Source organism: Hemitrygon akajei, chromosome 4 (assembly GCF_048418815.1).
Source record: "Hemitrygon akajei chromosome 4, sHemAka1.3, whole genome shotgun sequence".
NCBI classification, from domain to species: Eukaryota; Metazoa; Chordata; class Chondrichthyes; order Myliobatiformes; family Dasyatidae; genus Hemitrygon; species Hemitrygon akajei.
The window spans coordinates 66,314,232-66,335,328 of record NC_133127.1 but is presented as its reverse complement, the minus strand read 5'-3'; the positions used below and the strand labels follow the sequence as shown (position 1 = coordinate 66,335,328).

General features: G+C 38.9%; 1 protein-coding gene across 1 annotated transcript in view; it reads left to right on the top strand.

Moving 5' to 3' along the window:
- rnf150a (ring finger protein 150a) overlaps positions 1–21,097 on the top strand; it is a 105,031-nt gene that overhangs the window by 64,597 nt on the left and 19,337 nt on the right. Inside the window, exons 5-6 of the mRNA XM_073042750.1 lie at positions 3,875–3,971; positions 14,559–14,769. Of these exons, the coding sequence (XP_072898851.1) occupies positions 3,875–3,971; positions 14,559–14,769 (308 nt within the window). The remainder of the gene's footprint in view (positions 1–3,874; positions 3,972–14,558; positions 14,770–21,097) is intronic.

Below are 21,097 nucleotides of genomic sequence, written 5' to 3'. Positions count from 1 at the left end.
TGGGGGCTGTGCTGGGTTTGGGTATTTGATCCTCCACGATATTCCGTGTGGGAATTTAAACGACGTGGCAGTGTTTTTTTTAACGAGGTTGAGTTGCGAGCTCGACATCAACCTGGCACGGATGGTACGGGAGTCAGAACGGGGGCGGGGGGGTCGGGGTCAGGGCGAATCTTACTAAGAAAAATTTAAACCAAATGCAAAGTTACACACTCAACACAGTGTCAACGGCAACGACTTAAAATGGCAGACTGCGTCGCAATCCGACTTAAAATGGCAGACGGCATTCTCCTTCCTCGGTTCATAAGTACGAGTTGTCCGTAAGTGGGACGTTCGTAACTCAGGGACTACCTGTATACCTGGAAATTGCAAATTTTTAATATGTGTCACATTTTGAGAGTGGTCCACTCAAGTACTCACCCTGTTCAGCTTTGCCAAGCTTTTCACAGATTCCTGTTTTCTTTTAAACATATGCATTCTTTCAAGGGAATTATAAGTATTTTGAAGATGTTGTAACTAGATGTATGCAAATATACAGTGGCATACAAAAGTTTGGGCACCTCGGTCAAAATTTCTGTTACTGTGAATAGCTAAACGAGTAAAAGATGACCTGATTTTCAAAAGGCATAAAGTTAAAGATGACACATTTCTTTAATATTTTAAGCAAGATTACTTTTTTATTTCCATCGTCCACAGTTTCAAAATGACAAAAAAGGAAAAGGGCCCGAAGCAAAAGTTTGGGCACCCTGCATGGTCAGTACTTAGTAACACTCCCTTTGGCAAGTGTTACAGCTTGTAAATGCTTTCTGTAGCCAGCTAAGAGTCTTTCAATTCTTGTTTGGAAGATTTTCACCCATTCTTCCTTGAAAAAGGCTTGGGCCATCTTGCATGCATTGCTCTTTTGAGGTCTATCCACAGATTTTCGATGATGATTAGGTTGGGGGACTGTGAGGGCCATGGCAAAACCTTCAGCTTGCGCCTCTTGAGGTGGTCCATTGTGGATTTTGAGGTGTGTTTAGGATCATTATCCTGTTGTAAGAGCCATCCTCTTTTCAGCCGTTTTACAGACAGTGTGATGTTTGCTTCCAGAATTTGCTGGTATTGAATTGAATTCATTCTTCCCTCTACCAGTGAAATGTTCCCCATGCCACTGGCTGCAACACAAGCCCAAAGCATGATTAATCCACCCCTGTGCTTAACAGTTGGAGAGGTGCTCTTTTCATGAAATTCTGCACCCTTTTCTCTCCAAACATACCTTTGCTCATTGTGGCCAAATAGTTCTATTTTAACTTCATCAGTCCACAGGATTTGTTTCCAAAATGCATCAGCCTTGTTTAAGATGTTCCTTTGCAAACTTCTGACGCTGAATTTTGTGGTGAGGATGCAGGAAAGATTTTCTTCTGATGACTCTTCCATGAAGGTCATATTTGGGCAGGTGTTGCTGCACGGTAGAACAGTGCACCACCACTCCAGAGTCTGCTAAATCTTCCTGAAGGTCTTTTGCAGTCAAATGGGGGTTTTGATTTTCCTTTCTAGTAATCCTACGAGCAGTTCTCTGGGAAAGTTTTCTTGGTTTTTCAGACCTCAACTTGACCTCCACCGTTCCTGTTAACTGGCATTTCTTAATGATGTTATGAACTGAGGAAACGGCTACCTGAAAACGCTCTGCTATCTTCTTATAGCCTTCTCCTGCTTTGTGGGCATTATTTATTTTAATTTTCAGAGTGCTAGGCAGCTGCTGATTGTTTGGACAAGGTTTGAGGAGTCAGAGTATTTATAAAGCTTTGAAATTTGCATCACCTGGCCTTTCCTAACGATGACTGTGAACAAGCCATAGCCCTAACAAGCTAATTAAGGTCTGAGACCTTGGTAAAAGTTATCTGAGAGCTCAAATCTCTTGGGGTGCCCAAACTTTTGCATGGTGCTCCTTTCCTATTTTTCACCCTAAAATTGTACAAAACAAAAATAAAATGTTGAAAAGAATGTTTCATCTTTAACTTTATGACTTTTGGAGATCAATTCATCTTCTACTCAATTAACTATTCACAGTAACATAAATTTTGACCGGAGGGTGCCCAAACGTTCGCATGCCGCTGTATAACAGCTACCATATATAATGTGTGAAATGTCAAACTGAATGTTTTCATTTGGGAGCTTATCAGTGCTTTATTCTTGCCACCTTACTATCCAATACTAAACGGCATGGTTTTCCTTCAGCGTTTGCTCCTTCCTGTAAATAATGCAACAGAAAGTTTGTTCTGGTTTTTATGTTCCCTGGCCATTAGGTAGGTTGTTGCACAATTTTGCTTTCATTTCATCTTCAAGCAAACATATATACTGGTTCCTAGGGATATGTTAAATAAAGTTGCATAGAACTTTACCGGAAAATTTTAAACCACACGGACAAGTGGATGAGAAGCAAATTGATTACTGAATCATGAGCACCATGTAGCTCCAATAAACCCATTTTTGGGGTTAATAGAAGCAAGCTGTTCTTCCAAACTTAATTCCAGCATCGGCTTTTCAGAATTCAGCTCGCCACCCTTTTCCTGGCCTCATTTCTGACCACCACCCAATATTCAACTCTCTTCTGTACCACTTTCCAGCTGCCAACCTTGATGTTGCTTAAGCTGCTCTCAATTTGCGGCTGAGGAAGCTACTTGAAATGTCCTTGGGTGCTGCCTCAGAAGGATAAGTTTATCTGAAATATTCAAAAGAAATATGGATACTGTAATGGGTTTCACAAAATAATTTAATATTTCATTAATTTAGAAGAGTTTTTCAATGCATGTGAGCTGATGCTCATAAATTTCATTATGTGGGTGCTGCAATTCATTTCAGTTGAAATCTGATTTAATTAAGCAGCTGTATCTTAAAAACTAACTAACTTCATGTTTTTTTTAAAAAAAAGTTCAACAGAAATGGTTTAGCGATGTGAGTAAAAATAAATTACTGTATTGGAAAAGGTAGATGATGATTAGTGTTATATTTCTTTATTTTGTTATTGCAGTCGTTGTGTGATGGGAACCAGCATTTAAAAAAAAAAACAATTCCACCAAAAATCCTGATTGCCTATTTGATGGAGTAACCAAAGTGTTAAAATATTAAATTTCTTTTGCACATTGTGTTGTGAGGGTTAAACTTCCTCAGAATTGCCCATATAACTTTTGAAAAACCACCAAAATTTTGTTTTTACTAGAACATTGATTCATTTGCAGTCAAAGGGTTTTCATTAATAAATAATGAGAGATGAGTTAAACTTGCATTGAAATGTTTTTCTATCAGCATGAACAACTGAATGAAGAATGGGAGAGTTGCAGTGTGATGCAAGCAATTGATGTAATTTGGTCTTGCCTGTGCTTAAAAGGGAGTGCATGAGAAATGAGTTCAATCTGTATACTAGCATCATGATTTTCTTTTTGTCTACCCTTAAATGGCAAATAATCAGTTGCTGACGGAAATGCAGTTCAGACTCAGTTCCATGGACTAAAATGTTGTTCATTTTTTTCCATTCCAATGCTTCCTATTCCAAATTCAGATTGAGCAGTATTTATTATCTTTGTCATTATTGATAATATTGATCTTTCTGAATATATTAGCTACACATGAATCTTTCTACATACGTGCCGTGACGTGTCCCTGAATGCTAGAGATAGCTAGAGAAAGCAATTTACTTATTTCCTGAGAACATTACTTAATCCCTGTTCTCACTCAGTCTGATGTTCTTGAGTGATGTCTTTAATCAAGTAAGTAATAAGTTTTCGGATAAAAGCCTTTGGTCCATGAATGTGACTTGTCACTTATAGTTTCCTTTTAGACATGTAAACTGTGGTCATTATGTATTGGTTGACTGAACTGTGTTTCTGATGTGATGTAGGCACCTTTTCCATAAGACATGTGTGGATCCTTGGCTGCTAGATCACCGCACGTGCCCAATGTGCAAAATGAACATTCTGAAGGCACTTGGAATTCCGGTAGGATTGTGTTAATGTTGTGCATTAAATTACTGGCTTTTGCAGAGATTTGGATTTCATCCTTGGTTTGCAAAATAAAGAGTGCATCAAATGCTTGACATTGCTATGTATTTTAATATAGTCAGTGTTCCTCTTCAAATAGTGGTTACAATATGCTAAGTTGTTGGAGGTAGTGACCTAGTAGTTTGCTTCTCATGTTGTTCAACGTTGAATTCCTAAAGTTGTGTAAGATCAATGTTTAAAGTCACAAAAAAATTATTTCAACAGTAAATTATTATTTATTCTTGGTTTCTACTGGTCAGGGCTTTGAGCATGAAAGTTGACAAGTTATGTTAAGCAGTATAAATCTTTAGTAAGGTCACATTTGGAGTACTGTGTTCGGTTCTGTTTGTTATATCAGAAATATGTAGGCTTTAGTGAGGGTGCAGAAGAGTTTCACCAGGATTTTGTCTGGATTGGACAGTATTACCTATAAGCGGAGGTTGGATAAACTTGGATTTTTTTTTGGATTGTCAAATTCTGAAGGACAACTTAATACAAGTATAGAAAATTGAGTGACGTTGATAGGGTAGGTAATCAGTCTTTGAACCATGATGAAAGTGTCAGACACTTAAATGCATAGATTTAAGGTTAAAGGTAGAAAGTTGAAATTCGGGAGGAAAGATCTTTGCACAGAATGTAATAGATGTTGACATTTCTGTTATGCTTTGAATGCTTATTATGAGTGCATTGTACATTTTATAATTTCTAAATTTAACTGTTTATAATTTTACTTTGATATGTTTTGAACACAGATATCAATTGCTGTGCAATTTAGGATTGTGCCACTTTTGTGAAATTATGCTACAACAACACCCTAAATGCTGGAGAAGCCCTTACCCAGAGAATATTACTTACTCCCTGTTCTCACCCAGTTGGATGTTCTTGAGTCAGAAGAGCATTGATGCCTTTATTTAAGCCAGGGGTTCTCAACCCTTTTTATGCCATGGGTCAATATCATTATGGAAAGGGTCTGTGGACCCCAGGTTGGGAACGGCTGATATAAGCCATATTCAGATAACTCCATAAGTTAGGATTCCATGGCCACTGATCTCTGCCCCAGATTCTCACTGCCGCTAGTACAATGTCATATATAATGACTGGCCATGTAAATAAGCTACTTCAACTGGTTGATTTTTTCCCTGAATACCAAGAGAAGGTTGAAACGGGTACGCACAATTGGAGATTGGTAAGCAAAGTCTGCACATTGGTGTTAGTACATGTTTCAAAATCCCAGGATTTAGAAAATCTGGTACTCCATTGCTCTTCCATGTCTTTGTAACCATTTGTTTTATTCTACTTTACAGTGTGCAGGTGCATGTTTTACTTTTTCCTTCACTTTATTCTACCATATTTCTTCTTGTAGAAAGCCCAAGTTCTCTTGCCAGGTTAGCTGCTGAAAATGAAATGGTAACTCAATCTCAGTTCACACACTGGCACTTTCTATAATATTGAGGATTGTCAAATTGCAATTGTTGCACATGGTGGTGAGGAGCTACCAGGGGTCAGGTGCCAGATTGTCAAAGGGTGAGGTGTTATGTGTTCTCTTCTAAAAGACTGATGCCAGGTTTGAAGGTGCTGCTTTAACGTTAGGGCTGATAGATGTGCACGTAAAGATGCTTGAGATGCTGGCAAACCTCCTGAATAGCCTGAAGTGTATTTTTTTTTAAGCGGTAGCATTTCTTGTACTTGGGAAGGATGTTAACAAATTGCTCAAATCCTTTTTCTTATGCTTACAAAATTATTTTAATGTATCATTGTAGTTTAAAACAGATATACAAATAATAGTACAATAACAATGAATACAGTTTTGTGCAACAGCCTTAAAGTCACTGTGTGGCTTTAATTTCTCATCAACACAAAATGCTGGAGGAACTCAGTAGGCCAGGCAGTGTCTATGGGGGGAAAAAAAGTTTAGTCAACATTTCGGAAGTCCTACCAAAGTCCAGCAACCAATGGCCACCCATTTTAGTTCCACTTCCCATTCTCATTCTGATATGTCCATCCATGGCCTCCTCCACTGTTGTGATAAGGCCACACTTAGGTTGGAGGAACAACACCATATATTCTGTTTGGGTAGCCTCCAATCTGATGGCATGAACATCGATTTCTCAAACTTCCAGTAATGCCTACCCCACCCTTCACCATTTCTTCTCCCTTTTCCCCATCTCATGTTATCTCCTTGCCCACCCATCACTCCCTCTGGTGCTCCTCTCCCTCACCGCCACCCTCATTCTTCCATTGCCTTATATCTCTTTCACCAATCAACTTCCTAGCTCTTTGCTTCATCCCTCCCCTCCAAGTTTCACCTATCGCCTGCCGTTTCTCTCCCCCCCCCCCCCCACCTTTTAAATCTACTCCTCAGCTTTTTTTATTCCAGACCTGCCGAAGGGTTTTGACCCAAAACATCGACAGTGCATTTTTTCCATAGATGCTGTCTGGCCTGCTGAGTTCCTCCAGCATTTTGTTTGTGTTGCACTTGATAGAATTGATACATATCTTTATCCACATAAGGAATGGAAACTTAAGGAAAATTGCTTTTGATCAGTTTTACCTCATACAGTGAAAAATGCAGCAGCACATGAAAATCATTTAAGATTGTTTTCTAGATCAGAATATCAAGGAACAGGCTATTTTAGATCCAGTGTTTTGCAAAGAGACAGGTACCTAGAAATTCTATTTGTATCATCTCCAGCACTGAAAAATTAATCTCTTTGCTTGTGACATGTGCTCTTGCAATTTTTCATTCAGAATTTTTCTCCAGATAATTAGACCAGCCAGTGGTGATTAAAACAATGGTTTTCACATATGTTGCACACAGTGACATCAGTTCTTGTGCAACATTCATTTGGATCATTGCCAGGAGAAATTGGGTCATGTTGTTTCATTCAGTTGTTGGCAAATTATAACAATAGAGCATGCTTTCATGGCGCTGCATTCTCTGAAACAGCAAGATTTAAAAGGCCAGAAATTTTTACACAAACCACAGCAATTTACTGCAGAACATTTGAGACCATTCTTATTCTGAATCCCACTATTGATGGACACTGACTGGGTTGGGTACCAACTCACTTTTCATATTAAAACCTTTTTAACATGGATTCTTCAGCGGTTTTCTCATGGAATGAATTAGTGCTACACATCAGGTGCCTCATGCAGATCAATCACACTGAGGACCCATGGAGAGGGGGACACTTGTCCCTGCACCCTATCCAACTCAGTGGGGTTCCTCAATCGGCATTCACAGGAATCTTCAACATTCTGCCTGTTGTAGCTCTAGCTAGGTATCTGTACATGGACTGCCTTGAGTAACTGTCACCCAGCTCCTTGCTGGCTAGTGATTTCTACTTTGCCTTTCAGTGTGCAACTGGCTGCAGCTTTAGGGAGATCACTGATATCCTGTATTCCATGACAAATATTTCCCTTCAGCAGAGTTGCTCAGTCTATTTAAGAACACTAGAACATAATAACAACTAGGGAATAGGAGTCGGCCAGAAATGTAGACGTTACAACATGATGACCTCTCATTCTTCATAACTCCAACGAGCAGCTGTGCTTGCACTTGCTTGGGTCACTATATTGATCACTATAGCATCTGGATTATTCCAGACAGCAGATTCTTGCCTTCACTTTCGGCATGCAACTCAAACAGGCTCAACCTCCTCACATGTTCCAAATTAAACAAGTCCATTATCCCATGGACTTATCAAAGTGTTGGGCAGCATGTAAGCAGGCCGTTACGCTGATTGTCTCTATGCCTACCATAACACACTCATTGATAGTATTCCTATCTCATTCCATTTTGTTCTCCCATCAATTTCCCACAGACTCTACTCCCATTTACATATGGGGACAGTGGTTAGTTAACCTTCCTTACCCATGTGCCTTTATGATGTGGAGGAAATTAGATCTCCAGTATGTAGTCACAGGCAGAACATGGAAATTCCATACAGATAGTACCCAAGGTCAGAATCCTCACTGGCTCTGTGAGGATACAGTTCTCCTTGTTGCACTATGTCACCAGATACATCTCCCAAATTAAATAAACAGACTAGAACTGTACACAGTATCCCAGCTGCAAATTTTCTGGACCCATGGATTGCATTCCTATAGTTCAAGTTATCCTTAAGAACCTAGAATGGTTCAAAAATATGAAGAGCTGCTACTCTCTAAATGTATGTTTTCACTGACCATGATCTACCTTCATGATTGAAGCCACACTTAGAGGGAGCTCACATGACTCTCTTATTCTTGCGTGTGCCCAAGTTCTTCCATATTTCAGCCCCGGCACCATCAGTCTTTGAGACACTCCAGGAGGAGGAGGAGCAAGTACTGCAGTACTTGGCATTGTTCCCGTTATGCCTCTGCACTCAACAATTTATAATAGCAATGTAATTTACAGTCAGTATCTTTGTTAAATATGCGTTCTGTGATTGCTTGATTACATTCAATTTTCATCGTAGTTTTCAGTTCTTTAGCTATGCAGTTGAACCAAGTCTAGAAGTAATTCCCCATGAAATACCAAGCTGAGAGGTTTTTTGTTCCCTGTTCAATAATCTTTTTTGGATATCTGTATCAATCAAACTATATTGCAGACATAGACCAAATTTATGCCAGGAATGCCCAGCACCTACAAGCAGTTCTAAAATTATGGCATCAGTGTGCAATGAAGTACATATCCATCTTTGCAAACAACATTGCTAATGTAGAGTACTGACAAAGTTTTGAGATTTTTTTCCATATTATAATTTAACAAAGGTTTGAGAATGATGCAAAATAGGAATAATTTCAATTAGTATGAACCATTTCAAACTGGTGAACTTGAACATTGGGGACATTCATTTCATGAATTGAACAAAATGAGCAGGATCTCCAAATAGCTGATGTTCCCAATATCGGGTTTCATCTCTTCAGAACTGTTTGCAAACAATACATTAGCTCATATTACCTTTTGCAGTAATAGATGTGGAGCAAGTATTGACTGTGGCATCATGTTTGTAACAATGCCCAGGTTTAATTTGAATCTTCAGAAATAGAACAGGGTCAGGGGAGACAAATTTACTTTGTTTCTCTTAATGCCTTAAGAGAATTTGTTGTTCATTCCATGAAGGGAAGTTGTGCACCTGCCTGAGACTGGCTATCAGTGGTTTATGGTAGCATTAGGGATATCTGTGCTTTCAGGCACAAAATAAATGAGAGAATAATGTAATTTTCAAACTAGCAGCATTATAGGATCCATTGAGGCATTCTTTATAAAGTGCTGCACCGGATGAATGAATTTATCAGTTTTAGATTGTTCACATTTGAAAGAATGAACCATTTTAATCAAGGACCCAAATTTATCAATCAAAATGAAAATTGCTACATAAACATAATATAACATTCTTTAGCAACACGGAAAAAGCTGGAGGAGCTCAGCAAGTCAGGAAGCATCTATGGAGTGGAATAAATGGTCAATATTTCTGGCTGAGACTCTTCATTGGGACTGGAAAGGAAGAAACTAGAATAAGGTGGGGGGGGGGAAGGAAGGAGTGCAGGCTGGCATTGGTAGGTGAAGCCAGGTGAGGGGGAAGGTGGGTGTGTGGAGTGGGTGAGATGAAGCTGGGATGGGATAACTAGAAGAGGTAAAGGGACAAAGAATGAATCTAATAGGAGAGGCCAGTGGACCATGGAAGAAAGGGAAGGAGGAGGGGAATGAGTGGAGATGATGGGCAAGTAAGCATGAAGAAAAGTGAGAAGGTAAACAGAAAGGGGAATAGAAAAGGAGAGGGAAGAAATTACTGTAAGTTGGAGAAATTGATGTTCATGCCATCAGGTTGGAGGCTTACCCAACCAGTATGAGGTGATGATCCTCCAACCTGAGTTTGGCCTCATTGTGGCAGTAGAGGAGACCATGGAAAGACATGTCAGAATGGGAGTGGGAAGTTGAATTGAAATGAATAGCCAATGCAGTGGACTGAGCAAAGGTGCTTGACAAAGTAGACCCCAATCTCAGTCAGTCTCATCAATGTAGAGGAGGCCACACCGGATGCAGTAGATGACCCCCAGAAGATGCTCCGGTGAAGTGTTGCTCACCGCGCAGGACTGAATGCAAGAGAGCAGATGTAGGAGCAGGTGGAGAGCCAGAAGGGACATTAGTGGGGAGAAGGGGGTTGGAACAAGTGGGCAAGGGAGTCACGTTAAGTGTAATCCCTATGGAAAGCAGAGGGAGATGGAAGAGAAAGAACTGCTTAGTGGTAGGTTCCTATTGGAGATGGCGGAAGTTACCAAGAACGGGGTGTTGGATTCGGAGGCTGTTGGAGGTGGTAGGTAAGGACAAGCGGATCCCTATCCATGTTGTGATGACAAGAGGAGACAGGAATAATATTCATTAAGGGCGCTAATCCCTCAGAATTTTCCTGATCATCTTTGCTGGCCTTCCTCACAAGGCATAGTCCCAACCATACACCTACGTGTTTTCTGCCCCACTAGTAAGACACTGCTCATGGGGATTGCCTACTCAGGGTAACTGAAATAAATACCTGACTTGGAAGAGACAGCTTATGCACAGTAGTGGTGAGACCATTACCTGAGAAACAGTGAAGAGAGGCAAAATACTTGTGCCCAAAGTGATGCTGGTGTTTTCTTGGTCTTGGTGTCAGTGCTACTCTCTTAGTTTGGGCAGTTACAGGTTATTTGCTGCAGCCCAAATCACGGAGCTATTTTCAAAGTTTCTGGGCCTATGTGAATACCTGGAATCATACCAAGAAACACAACAAATTGAATCCTTTGGGAGCTATTGTCTACTTCCCAGTGAGACCCATTTCTTCCTAACTGGCATTTCTTTTTATCCCTAAAGAAAAACAATTTTCTACCAGGTAACAATAAACAGTTTCTGGTTTATAATCTCCGATTTCTGTTATAACAGCAATTAGTTATTGGGTAGTAGTAACTGAGGCTCTGATGTTGAAAGAAATTGAACAGTCTCAAATTTTGAGTGATCACCAACACTACTCACATCAGCTTTTGAGGGAGCTTTGATATTAACTGGCCCAGGATTTGTATATTCCCTCCACTGAGAAATGACATACATCTGCCTCCGTTGATAATTCTTAGCTTGCATGGAGGTAGTTCTCTATGCATCTTATCATTTCCTGCATTCCATCAGCAGGATAGATGCTGTGCAATGTTTTTCTAGTCTAAACTTAATCTCACCTATGTAGAGGAGGCCGCATTTCAATCACTGAATACAGTAGACCAGATTGAAGGGGATACATGTGCACCTCAGCCAGAAGAGCTGATTGGGACTCTGGATGATGGTGAGGGAGGATGCGAAGAGACAAATGATGCACTTGCTACAATTGCAGGGGAAAGTGCTAGACCAAAGACCAGTGAGTCACAGAGCAAGTGGTCCTGTGGAAAATATAAAGTGGGAAGGAGGGGAAGATGCGACAGGTATTATCCTATTGATACTGTTCCTAATCTAATTTTACTTTCTTCTCAATTTGACTGTTAAGTATTGGTTTTCTCTCCAAGTGAAGAATGTATCTCTGATTTAGCATCTTCAGCCCTTAGCAGTTATCAATCAGACTGATGTGCCCTTTTCCTTCTCCTCTTCTATCTTGGGTGTTTTTCATGAATGTACAGGGAGTGGTAAATTATGGACCTCTCTTGAGAGCAAGCAATAATAAAGACCATAAGAAAAAACAGTGTGCAAGATTTGCACCTGCATATTAACTAAAGTTAGATTGGAATGTGAAGGATCAAATTTCTTTGTGGAGCAAGGTCTCCATACAAACTTCGTGGACCTTGATCACTTCAGCAAATGGGGGGTGAGGTGGTGGTTTGCTTGGATTCGAGTGTCATGTATTTGTACAGATACTTCTTGCTCATTCAGGTGAAAGGATCATTGGAATGAAAGTTGTAAAGGGACAGCCAAAGCAAGTAATGTGTTTTGGTGTTTGATGGCAGCACAAGGAGGTGTAGTTCCAAGTATAAACTGTCTGTTGAGTTCATGGAATCATTTCGCTTAACATAGTTCAGAGTCCATTTTTTCCAATTCCATCTCCTGTAAATTATGGCCTACATTATTTATAACAAATTTACATTTCCTTAAGAAATAAAATTCTCCAGGAAAAACATGATCTAAGAAGAGAAGTTAAATATAATGAATGTGTGCTTTGAGAAAAGAGTTTAGTTTTTTTTAAATCTATTGAACGAAGGGAACAGGAGGATTTTGAGATCTAGTAAGAAATGACCAAACAATTGACAGAATGAAAATAGACTGAGGATTTGAGAGGAAACCAGAAAGAATGTATGTGGAATTGTAGGCTACTTCAGGGTTGGGGGTGGGGAGGGGGGGGGGAGGGGAAGGAAAAGATTAATGAAAGTTAAAGTGTTTCTTGCAGGCAAAAAAGAGAAGGAATTATAATAGAGATTGAAGATCTGTCACGTGTATTAAATAAATTAATATTTTTGGGATATAGTGCAGAACGAAGAATTGTGTGAATGAAGATTTTTTTGTTTCCAATGTTGAGTACTTGTATTTATTTTAAATGAAGTCTCCTGAGAAGGAATTAATAGGCTGCTGCCTCTACAATGCCTGATAAACAACGTATTAGAGTATGAAAAATGTGAGTAGTCAGTGAATTAGGCTTGACCTTCCAAAATATGGTAGCTTTCAGAATGTTCCACAGGTTCACTACTCACAAAATGTGAAAGAGAGAGAGTGTGTTACTGGAGACCAGTTAGCCTGAGAGCAATGGAAGTGAACATGATGCATTCTGTAATTGCAGGCATCTGAGCACTTTAAAAAAATAAATCATGATATTAATGCGAAGGATCTGAAACTTTAGGAAAGAATTTTTCTCTTTGACAAATCCTTTGAATTTTTGAGGTTGTAAGAAGTGGGACAAATAAGAGAGAAACAGTGAAAAAAGATTATTTGTATAGCACCATTGAGATCCTCAAGTTGTGCAGAAGCACTTCACAGCAAATGACATCAGAAGCATGATTAGTATTGTAGAAAGTGTTCTCACAGCAAGTTCTCATGATTTGCAACACGCATATGATCGGTTGGGATGATTAATGGTTAAGTATTAGCCCGACTGCCAGACGTAGAACAGAGAAGAAAACAGGACCCAGTTTAACGGCACACTCTGTGATACAAACCACCTGTGCAGTACTCCCACCATACACGTGCAAAGTCTCATCCTAGACTTGTGCTTCAATTCCTGAAGTAGGACGTGAAGCCACAAACAACTGATGTGGAGGTTGGAGTACAAGTTGACAACCATTGGACATGATAAATTGCATTCTCTTTGCCATTCAGGTGGTTCCTCATAAGACTGAGTGCTGTGGGACTATATTAGAATTCACTGAGGTTTGTTTATTGGATAGATTAGAAATAAATGGGTTATTTGCTAATGACTGGGTGCTCAAGAAACTATGCTTAGGTTTCTGCTATTTACTACTTTTATTGATATGAGGATAATGGTTATAATATTCCTTTTTAAAAATGCAGAGTTGAATAGAAAGCAAGTTAAAGGGAGTTTGCAAAAAGATACAGGTGGACTAAGTGAGAGGGCAAGAATGTGGCTAAAGAATGCCAAGTGGAGCAATGTAAAAGTTGTCAGGAAAAGTTTTAAAAGTGGTTTTTTAAAAAATGATGGGAATATATTGGCATTCAAAAGAAACGGGGAGCTTCTTTATACAAATTCTAGAAAGTAATCATGCAGAACCTCAGGCAGTTAGAAAAGGAAATGGTCGGCACAGTGGTAGATCTGCTGCCTCAGCCTCCGTGCCCTGTGTTTAATCCTGACCTCTGGTGTTATCAGTATAGAGTTTGTATGTTCTACCTGTGGCTCTGTGGGTTTCCTCCCACAATCCAAAGATCTGCAGTTTGGCTGTTGCAAAGAGCACTTAGTACATTGAGTGCAGAATCTGGTAGAGTGGCAGAGGTGGGGAAAATAAAATGGAATTGGTGTAAAAATCAGTGTTTGATAGCTGATACGAACTTGAGCTAAAAAAGCCTGCTTCCTTATTCTATCTCTCTGACTGACCCTGACTATTAAAGGATTTTACGTACTTAAAAGGAAACACATCAAAGGTCACTGGGTAAATGAGTGAGGAAGATTGTCCTGAGGGAGATTAAAAAGCCAGGGCTTCATTCCTTTGAATTTAGAAGCATGTAAGGGAATTTCATTGAAGTAAATACACCTTTATGCAATTTGACTGAAGTGGTTTAAAAGAAGATGCTTTTTAACTTGGAAATTTACAATCGCAGGTCATTCATAGAATTGAGGATTGATCATTTAGAATTTATGTAAGGAGAATTTATATATTCAAATATTATGAATTTTTTGAATGGTATTTTCCAGAAAGCTGTGAATGCTCAGCCATGGAGTATATTTGTGATATTGCTAAACATTTTAAACATTGCTTAATAATCAGTTGGAATGTGATAATTATTATATGAAATCACAATAAGTGATGTCCATAAGTTTTATTTCCTTGTACCAGGAAATACGAAAACGAGTTGCTTAGTTGTAACTTGTGTCCTTTATCTAGCCAAATGCAGATTGTGCAGATGATGTAACAACGGATTACGAAGGATCCATGGGAGGACCACCAACGAATCAGATTACAGGCGCAAGTGATGTGACCGTGAATGAGAGTTTGGTTGGCTTTGATCCTCCTATTCGAACCGTTGGGGTTTCACAGACAATTCAGGACAATGAACCTCTTCAGCAAGTAGATGAGATTGTTACTGCTAGCAACAGTAAGTTGCCTTTTTACTTATAAATGGAAAAGTTTTTTTAAAAAAAAGCACCCTTTCAAGTTTGATGCTGGTTCCCCTAATCCCTTCTCTTTTGATGCTGCTGCCAATTACTCCACGTAACCACCTGCCCCCACCCACTCCAACTGTAGAGGATTTAGGAGAAGAATACTAGGCAACAAATTTTAGTACTTCAGCCAAAACTTTATTTTACTGCAGTGAGACAATTTAAAAAAATGTCTTTTCTCCATGACATCATTGGCATTCCTATGCAATTTTTAGGATGTATTGGAATTTCCAGACAAAGGTGCTATACATAATGATGTCCAGTTTATATAATCACCTAATTTGTATTCTATTGCTTTAGCTATTTATCCACCTAAATATCCTGCTGTTGTTGATTGCTGTTCTGTATTGATCACTGTTCAACGTGGGTTGGTCATTGCTGTGCATTGATTGGTGATGTTTAGTGTCATATTTTCAAATTATGTTCATTTTGAAGTTTTGCTATTTCTGTGTTGATCATATTCTCTTTGTAATACATTATACTTATCTAATTTAACTTAATTATCATACATTTATAGTGTTAGAAATTCATGTATCCTGCTTTCATTTTTAATGGACACAATGAACTTAGTCACAGCATGAAATAGATGTTACCACCATTCATCTCACCACTAGTACTTAAATGCAGCCTACACTTCGTAAATGCATCAGGTCAACTTGACTGCACACAAATAGAAGATAATTTGGGATTTGTCCAATAGAAGAGTAGTTCTATGGGGTTCATCTTTCTCAAAGCACACTGTGGGTAGTAGATGCTTGCTGGAGAAGGTAATATGTCATAATTCACCACAAGGCAGAAAAACATTCTGCTAAACTGCTTGGTAACATGAGAACTGGTGAGATTATTCTTGGCATATAAGTGCAATGCAGATACCTGAGCAAGTTGTCTGGGGAAAAAAGACGACTTTCAATATCTAATTCTTACCATCTTTACTCAGCCTGCACTTCCTCAACTCCCACTCTTCTCAATTCTGATAAATATGGAGCATTACACACAGGAACTGGGCAGTGTGGTAAGATGGTCTAGCCAGCCAAAAGAACTAATGACTGGCCTCTACAGTTCTGTTAGGGTCAGGGTGCCTTCAAAGACAAATCCTTGCATGCCACTGAACATTGGACAATCTGCCAGCAGGCTTGCATTCAATGACATAAGGCATAAAATATTCCAAGAGTTTAGTTTGCATTAATCTGCATATTAATTAATAAGCCATCATCCATTGACTGTATGGTCTGTTCTGTGAACAGCATATGAATGAACCTTCTGCTGATTGGCTATCAGTTTCACTAGATCTAGACAGATCCAGGGAGTAGTTTCATCTTCACATACTCTTTGCAGGACCTGTATGCAAATAGTGTGGAAAGGGACTTTCAGGATGTTGGTTAATTTTGTTCTCACCCTGAACTGAGAAATTGGAGAAGCACAGCTGTGTGTCTAACAATAGTTCCAGAATGATTCTAACGTTATATCCTTGGGATGACAGCCCTTGCTAGCTTCTAGCCATTAGTGGTTCAAGGTCTGCATTTTATTCTTTAACAATTAAAGAAAATGTTTTAAGTGCTTTGTTATAGGGCTGAAAGTGAGAGAAAGAGGAAGAAATTAGGTTATTCATATTAGTACCATTCAATTATCTTTTTAATGTGTTGCAATGAATACATAAAGATATTTTGATTTTTCTCTTTGCTGCTGTTCCCTGATATCACTGGCAAGATCAAGAACTTTCTGCCTTGGAAATAGCTGACCTTTACGTAATGATAATGTACTAATAAGATTCTGCTGGCAGACTTTGTGTAGCTTTTCCTACTGAAAAAATAGTATAGATATTTTACATTAAAAGGTACGCTGGAAAGTATTTACCAGTGAATTCAAATGTAAAACAATTTACAAGCAGAATGGGAAAAGAAAAGAGAAGATGGAGAGAGGAAAGGCAGAAAGAAAGATGAAAGATTGTGTCCTGTGACTGACACAAAACATTAAATGCAGTGATACATGTACTTTATTAGGTTTGTGTCATGAGTTCAGATTGCAGTAGTTAAGCTTTGTGGCTTGTTTGAAAAATCCACAAAGACACTTTTAATGATTGCAATGCCTTTTGGCTTTTAGTTCTAATCTGGGTGCAAAAGGTGGACTTTTTCTTGTTCTTTTGAAGTTTTCTTTGAAGGCTAGATACCGTCATATAATGCACCATAAACCAGTATGATGAATAAAATCCGAACTTCAAAATATACACCTTGCTTAATTACAATCCATTTGTTGCTTCTGTACAATGCAACTTGTCTTAGATGTTCTTATTTTGACATTCATACTGCTTGCTTTGCTGTTTCATGAGATCTTTAATGTATTGGAATACTTACAAGAAGAGATAAACATAAATCTACAAATCCTTTAGAAAGCTTTAGACTTGCAGGATCGTTAATCGCTGCTAACCATAACACTGGAACCCTAATTCAAACCTATTTACAATCTGTGGTCGTGGAATTTCATTTAAGCTGAAGGTAATTAGGTACTATGCACTATGAAATGTGCTTAGTCAATTTGAAAGTAAATGTTTAGATTTGGAACATATACCGTAGATTCCGGATTTTAAGCCGCTACTTTTTTCCCACATTTTGAACAGCTTTGAACTCTGCGGCCTTTAATACGGAGCGGCTAATACATGGTTTTTTTTTCATGCCGCCAAAAACATTTTGCCTCGTAACAGTAGACCAATAAAATTGATGAGTAGTTCACAGAGGTCCAATGAAATTGTACGATAAATCAAGCGCACTTTCACAATTAAATTATTGTAAATCAGTCATTTGTACTCACCCTCATCAACATGGAAAACACTCGAAGAAAAGCATTGTGCTGCCTTTATGGCAGTTATTTAGTTTATAATATTTTCGCTTAGTAATTCATTTGTTAGTTAAAGTTAGAACTGTTTTAACTATATTTGTTTTCTGTACTACATCGCGGGATGCTATGACATCACACCCGGTTTCGCCGCGTCTTGTGGGATACCGGTTTGCGATAAACGGGAAGGAGGGGGGCGAGCGGCTGAGCGAAAACGCTGCTTTTAAGTTAAAGGCGATCAATAACTTTTCCTGGTAGGCTGCAGTATATATATTTTTTACCAGTCATTAGGAGATATTGGAATGTTGTTCAGTAAAGAAGTATACGCAACGTATATTTAAAAGTAGCCGCGTTACAGGCACGGTTCGAAAAAAAGCATTTGCAATATGTATTTGTTTATGTTACCATATGGATTTAATTAAAAGTTAAAAAATCCTCACGTGTAATATCTTTCTGTGTAAATATCTCATATTACAACGTGGGACACCTGCGGCCGAAAATCCGGTGCGGCCTAAAATCCGGTGCGGCCTGTACAAGTAAAAAATTGATTTTATTTCTAAAATTAGAGCCAGCGGCTTTTAATCAGGTGCGCTCTGTAGTCCGGAATCTACGGTAATAGAAATCATATAAAATCATTAGGAGTATACAAAAGCCAAATGATTTTCCCTGGCAAGTTTCCCTGAGAATTCCATATACTTCTAAAGCTGAGTAAAATGACAAATTTACAAAATCTATTCCCAATATTAAATCAAATGTTGCGAGAGTTGGAGATTTTAAGGTTTCTAAATCTTGTTATCTCAAACCAAGTACAGTCATCAGTTAAAGTAAGGAAATAATTGGATCAAGTGGTAATAGGAAAGGAATGAGGGCAGAAGAGGATAACGAAGTGAGGTAGATACTACAAGAAGAAAGGTTGATGGCAGTAAACATAGCAGGAGAACAGCTTAGGGGTGTTGGTGCTTCAGTTCTTGTGGGATGGGATGAGGATCATGGTGTGGTGTTATCAACTATAGTTGAGTTGCACCGTTCCTAAGCTACTGCAACAGAGGAACTTGAAGAGGCTGCAAATCATCAATGTCCTGGGATTTCAACATTGTAGTTTGGATTCTTAAGGCGTTGGTGAGAAACTATTCCTGAAGGAAAATGCAGTCAAGGATAATAACTTGAATTATTAAGTTCAAATAAACATGTTCGGTTCACAAAAGTGATTCAAAATGTTTAATTTGTATAATCAGAGCCACTGCTAAATCAGTAGTACCTGAACACAAGTGGTCCAATATCCTTGCAGGCAGGTTTGTTCAAGCAGTTGGGGAGGGTTTAATCTGATTTCGCAAGGGGATGGGAACTGGAGTGAAAGGGCTGAGGAATAGGGCTGTTGGTTTACAAGCAGAAGCAGTGTGTAGTGAGATTGTCAGGAGGGACAGGTAGATGATAAGGAAAAATTGTAATCAGTGGGATGAGTTGCACTGTAAAAGGGGGGACAGAATTGAAAAGGGTGTTGCATACAGGACTGAAGGTATTATATTTGAATGCATGCAGTTTACAGAATTGCTTAGATGATAGGGAAACCTCCTGAACAGTGAAAGGCCTTGACAGAGTGCATGTGGAAAGAATGTTTCCTATGGTGGGAGTGTCTAAGATCAGTCTCAAAATAGAGGGATGTCATTTTAGAATGGAGATGAGGAGGAATTTCTTTAGCCAGAGAGTGGTGAATCTGTGAAATTTGTTGCCGCAAGCAGCTGTGGAGGCTAAGTCTTTATGTATACTTAAGACAGAAGTTGATAGACTCTTGATTGGTCAGGGATGGCAGAAGATTGGGGCTGAGAGAAAAAATGGAACAGCCTTGATGAAATGTTGGAGCAGACTCAATGGGCCAAATGTTTTAATTCTGCTCCTATATTATATGGTCTTATGATCTTGTAGCGAAGTTAGAGATTGGCAGTATGACATTGCGGGCATCACTGAGTTGTGGCTGAAAGATTATAGTTGGGAATTAACATCCAGGGATACACATTGTGTTGAAAGGACAGACAAGTATGCAGAGGAGCTGATATGGCTCTGTTGGTTTAAAAAAAATGAACTTCAATCCTTACAAAGGAGTGACAAACAATCACAAGATGTAGAATCCATATCAGTAGAGTTAAGGAACTTCAAAGGTAAAAAGACCCTGATGTGAGTTATGTACGAGTCTCCAAACATTAACCAGGATGTGGGCTATAAATCATAACAGGAGATAGGAAAGTCTTGTCGAAAGGACAAAGTTACAGTGGTCATGGGGTTTTCAGTATGGAGGTAGATTGTGAAGATCAGGTTGGTGCTGGATCCCGAGAGAGAATTTGTAGAATGCCTACAAGATGGCTTTTTAGAGTAGCTTGTAGTTGAGCCCACTAGGGGATCATCTATTCTGGATTGGGAGTTGTGTAATGAACCACACTTGATTAGGAAGCTTAAGGTAAAGGAAACTTTAGGAGACCGATCATAATATGATAGAATTTACCCTGCAGTTTGAGAGGGAGAAACTAAAGTTAAATGTATTTGTATTACAGTGGAGTAAAAGAAATTACAGAGAAATGAGGTGAACTCCTGGCACAACAATAGCCTTATAATGATAAATGATAAACATAATACTTCCTTCAAAGTACATCTAGATGTTTACCAATATTAAGAAAGCTTAAGACTCTCTGATATTGCTGTTTCAAGGGCAAATGAAGAGTGGATGGAGTGGATGTCTTTCTATTGTATACTTCAAGTCAAAATCCAAATTGAACCGCTCAGTAATTGATGTACAAACAGTTTACAAATAGGAAGTGATGTTCATTCAAAATGAACAGCACCCCTAGAGGCCAGAACATTTACATTTTGTCTTCATTTTCAGTGTATGCTAAAAATGTTTGCTTGGTTATCAGCCTTTTGAAATTCACGTACATCGTGTGGGTGCTTTTATTAAGTTATAATTTGTTATATGTGTTTTTTTGGCCAGTTAATACAGGACCTTAAATTTTCAAACTGAGTAAGACCATAAGATAATGTTTTTGTTGTTTTCTGTATTTTCCTTGCAGAGCATGGTGTGCGTGCTATGTTGTTGCTGGATTGCATGTCGACACTTAAAGGCTGTCCCCAGCACATCCTTGGGTGTGTTGTTTGTTAATGCAAAACAACACATTTCACTGTATGATTCAATGTATGTACATGTGATAAATAAATCTGAATCTATAATTTTCCTGTCTTTTCTTCCCTTCGTAAACTGGTGTTTTATATTTGTACCCTCCCTGACTCCAGTGATTTCAACTACCTCTTTCAGGACTCTGGCATGTAGTCCACCTTGCCCTGGTGATTATCCACATTCAAGCCTTTCAGCTTCTTCAGTACCTTCTCCTTAATAACAGCCACTCCATTTGCCTCTTTCCCCTGACAGTCTGAAATGTCTGTCAAATT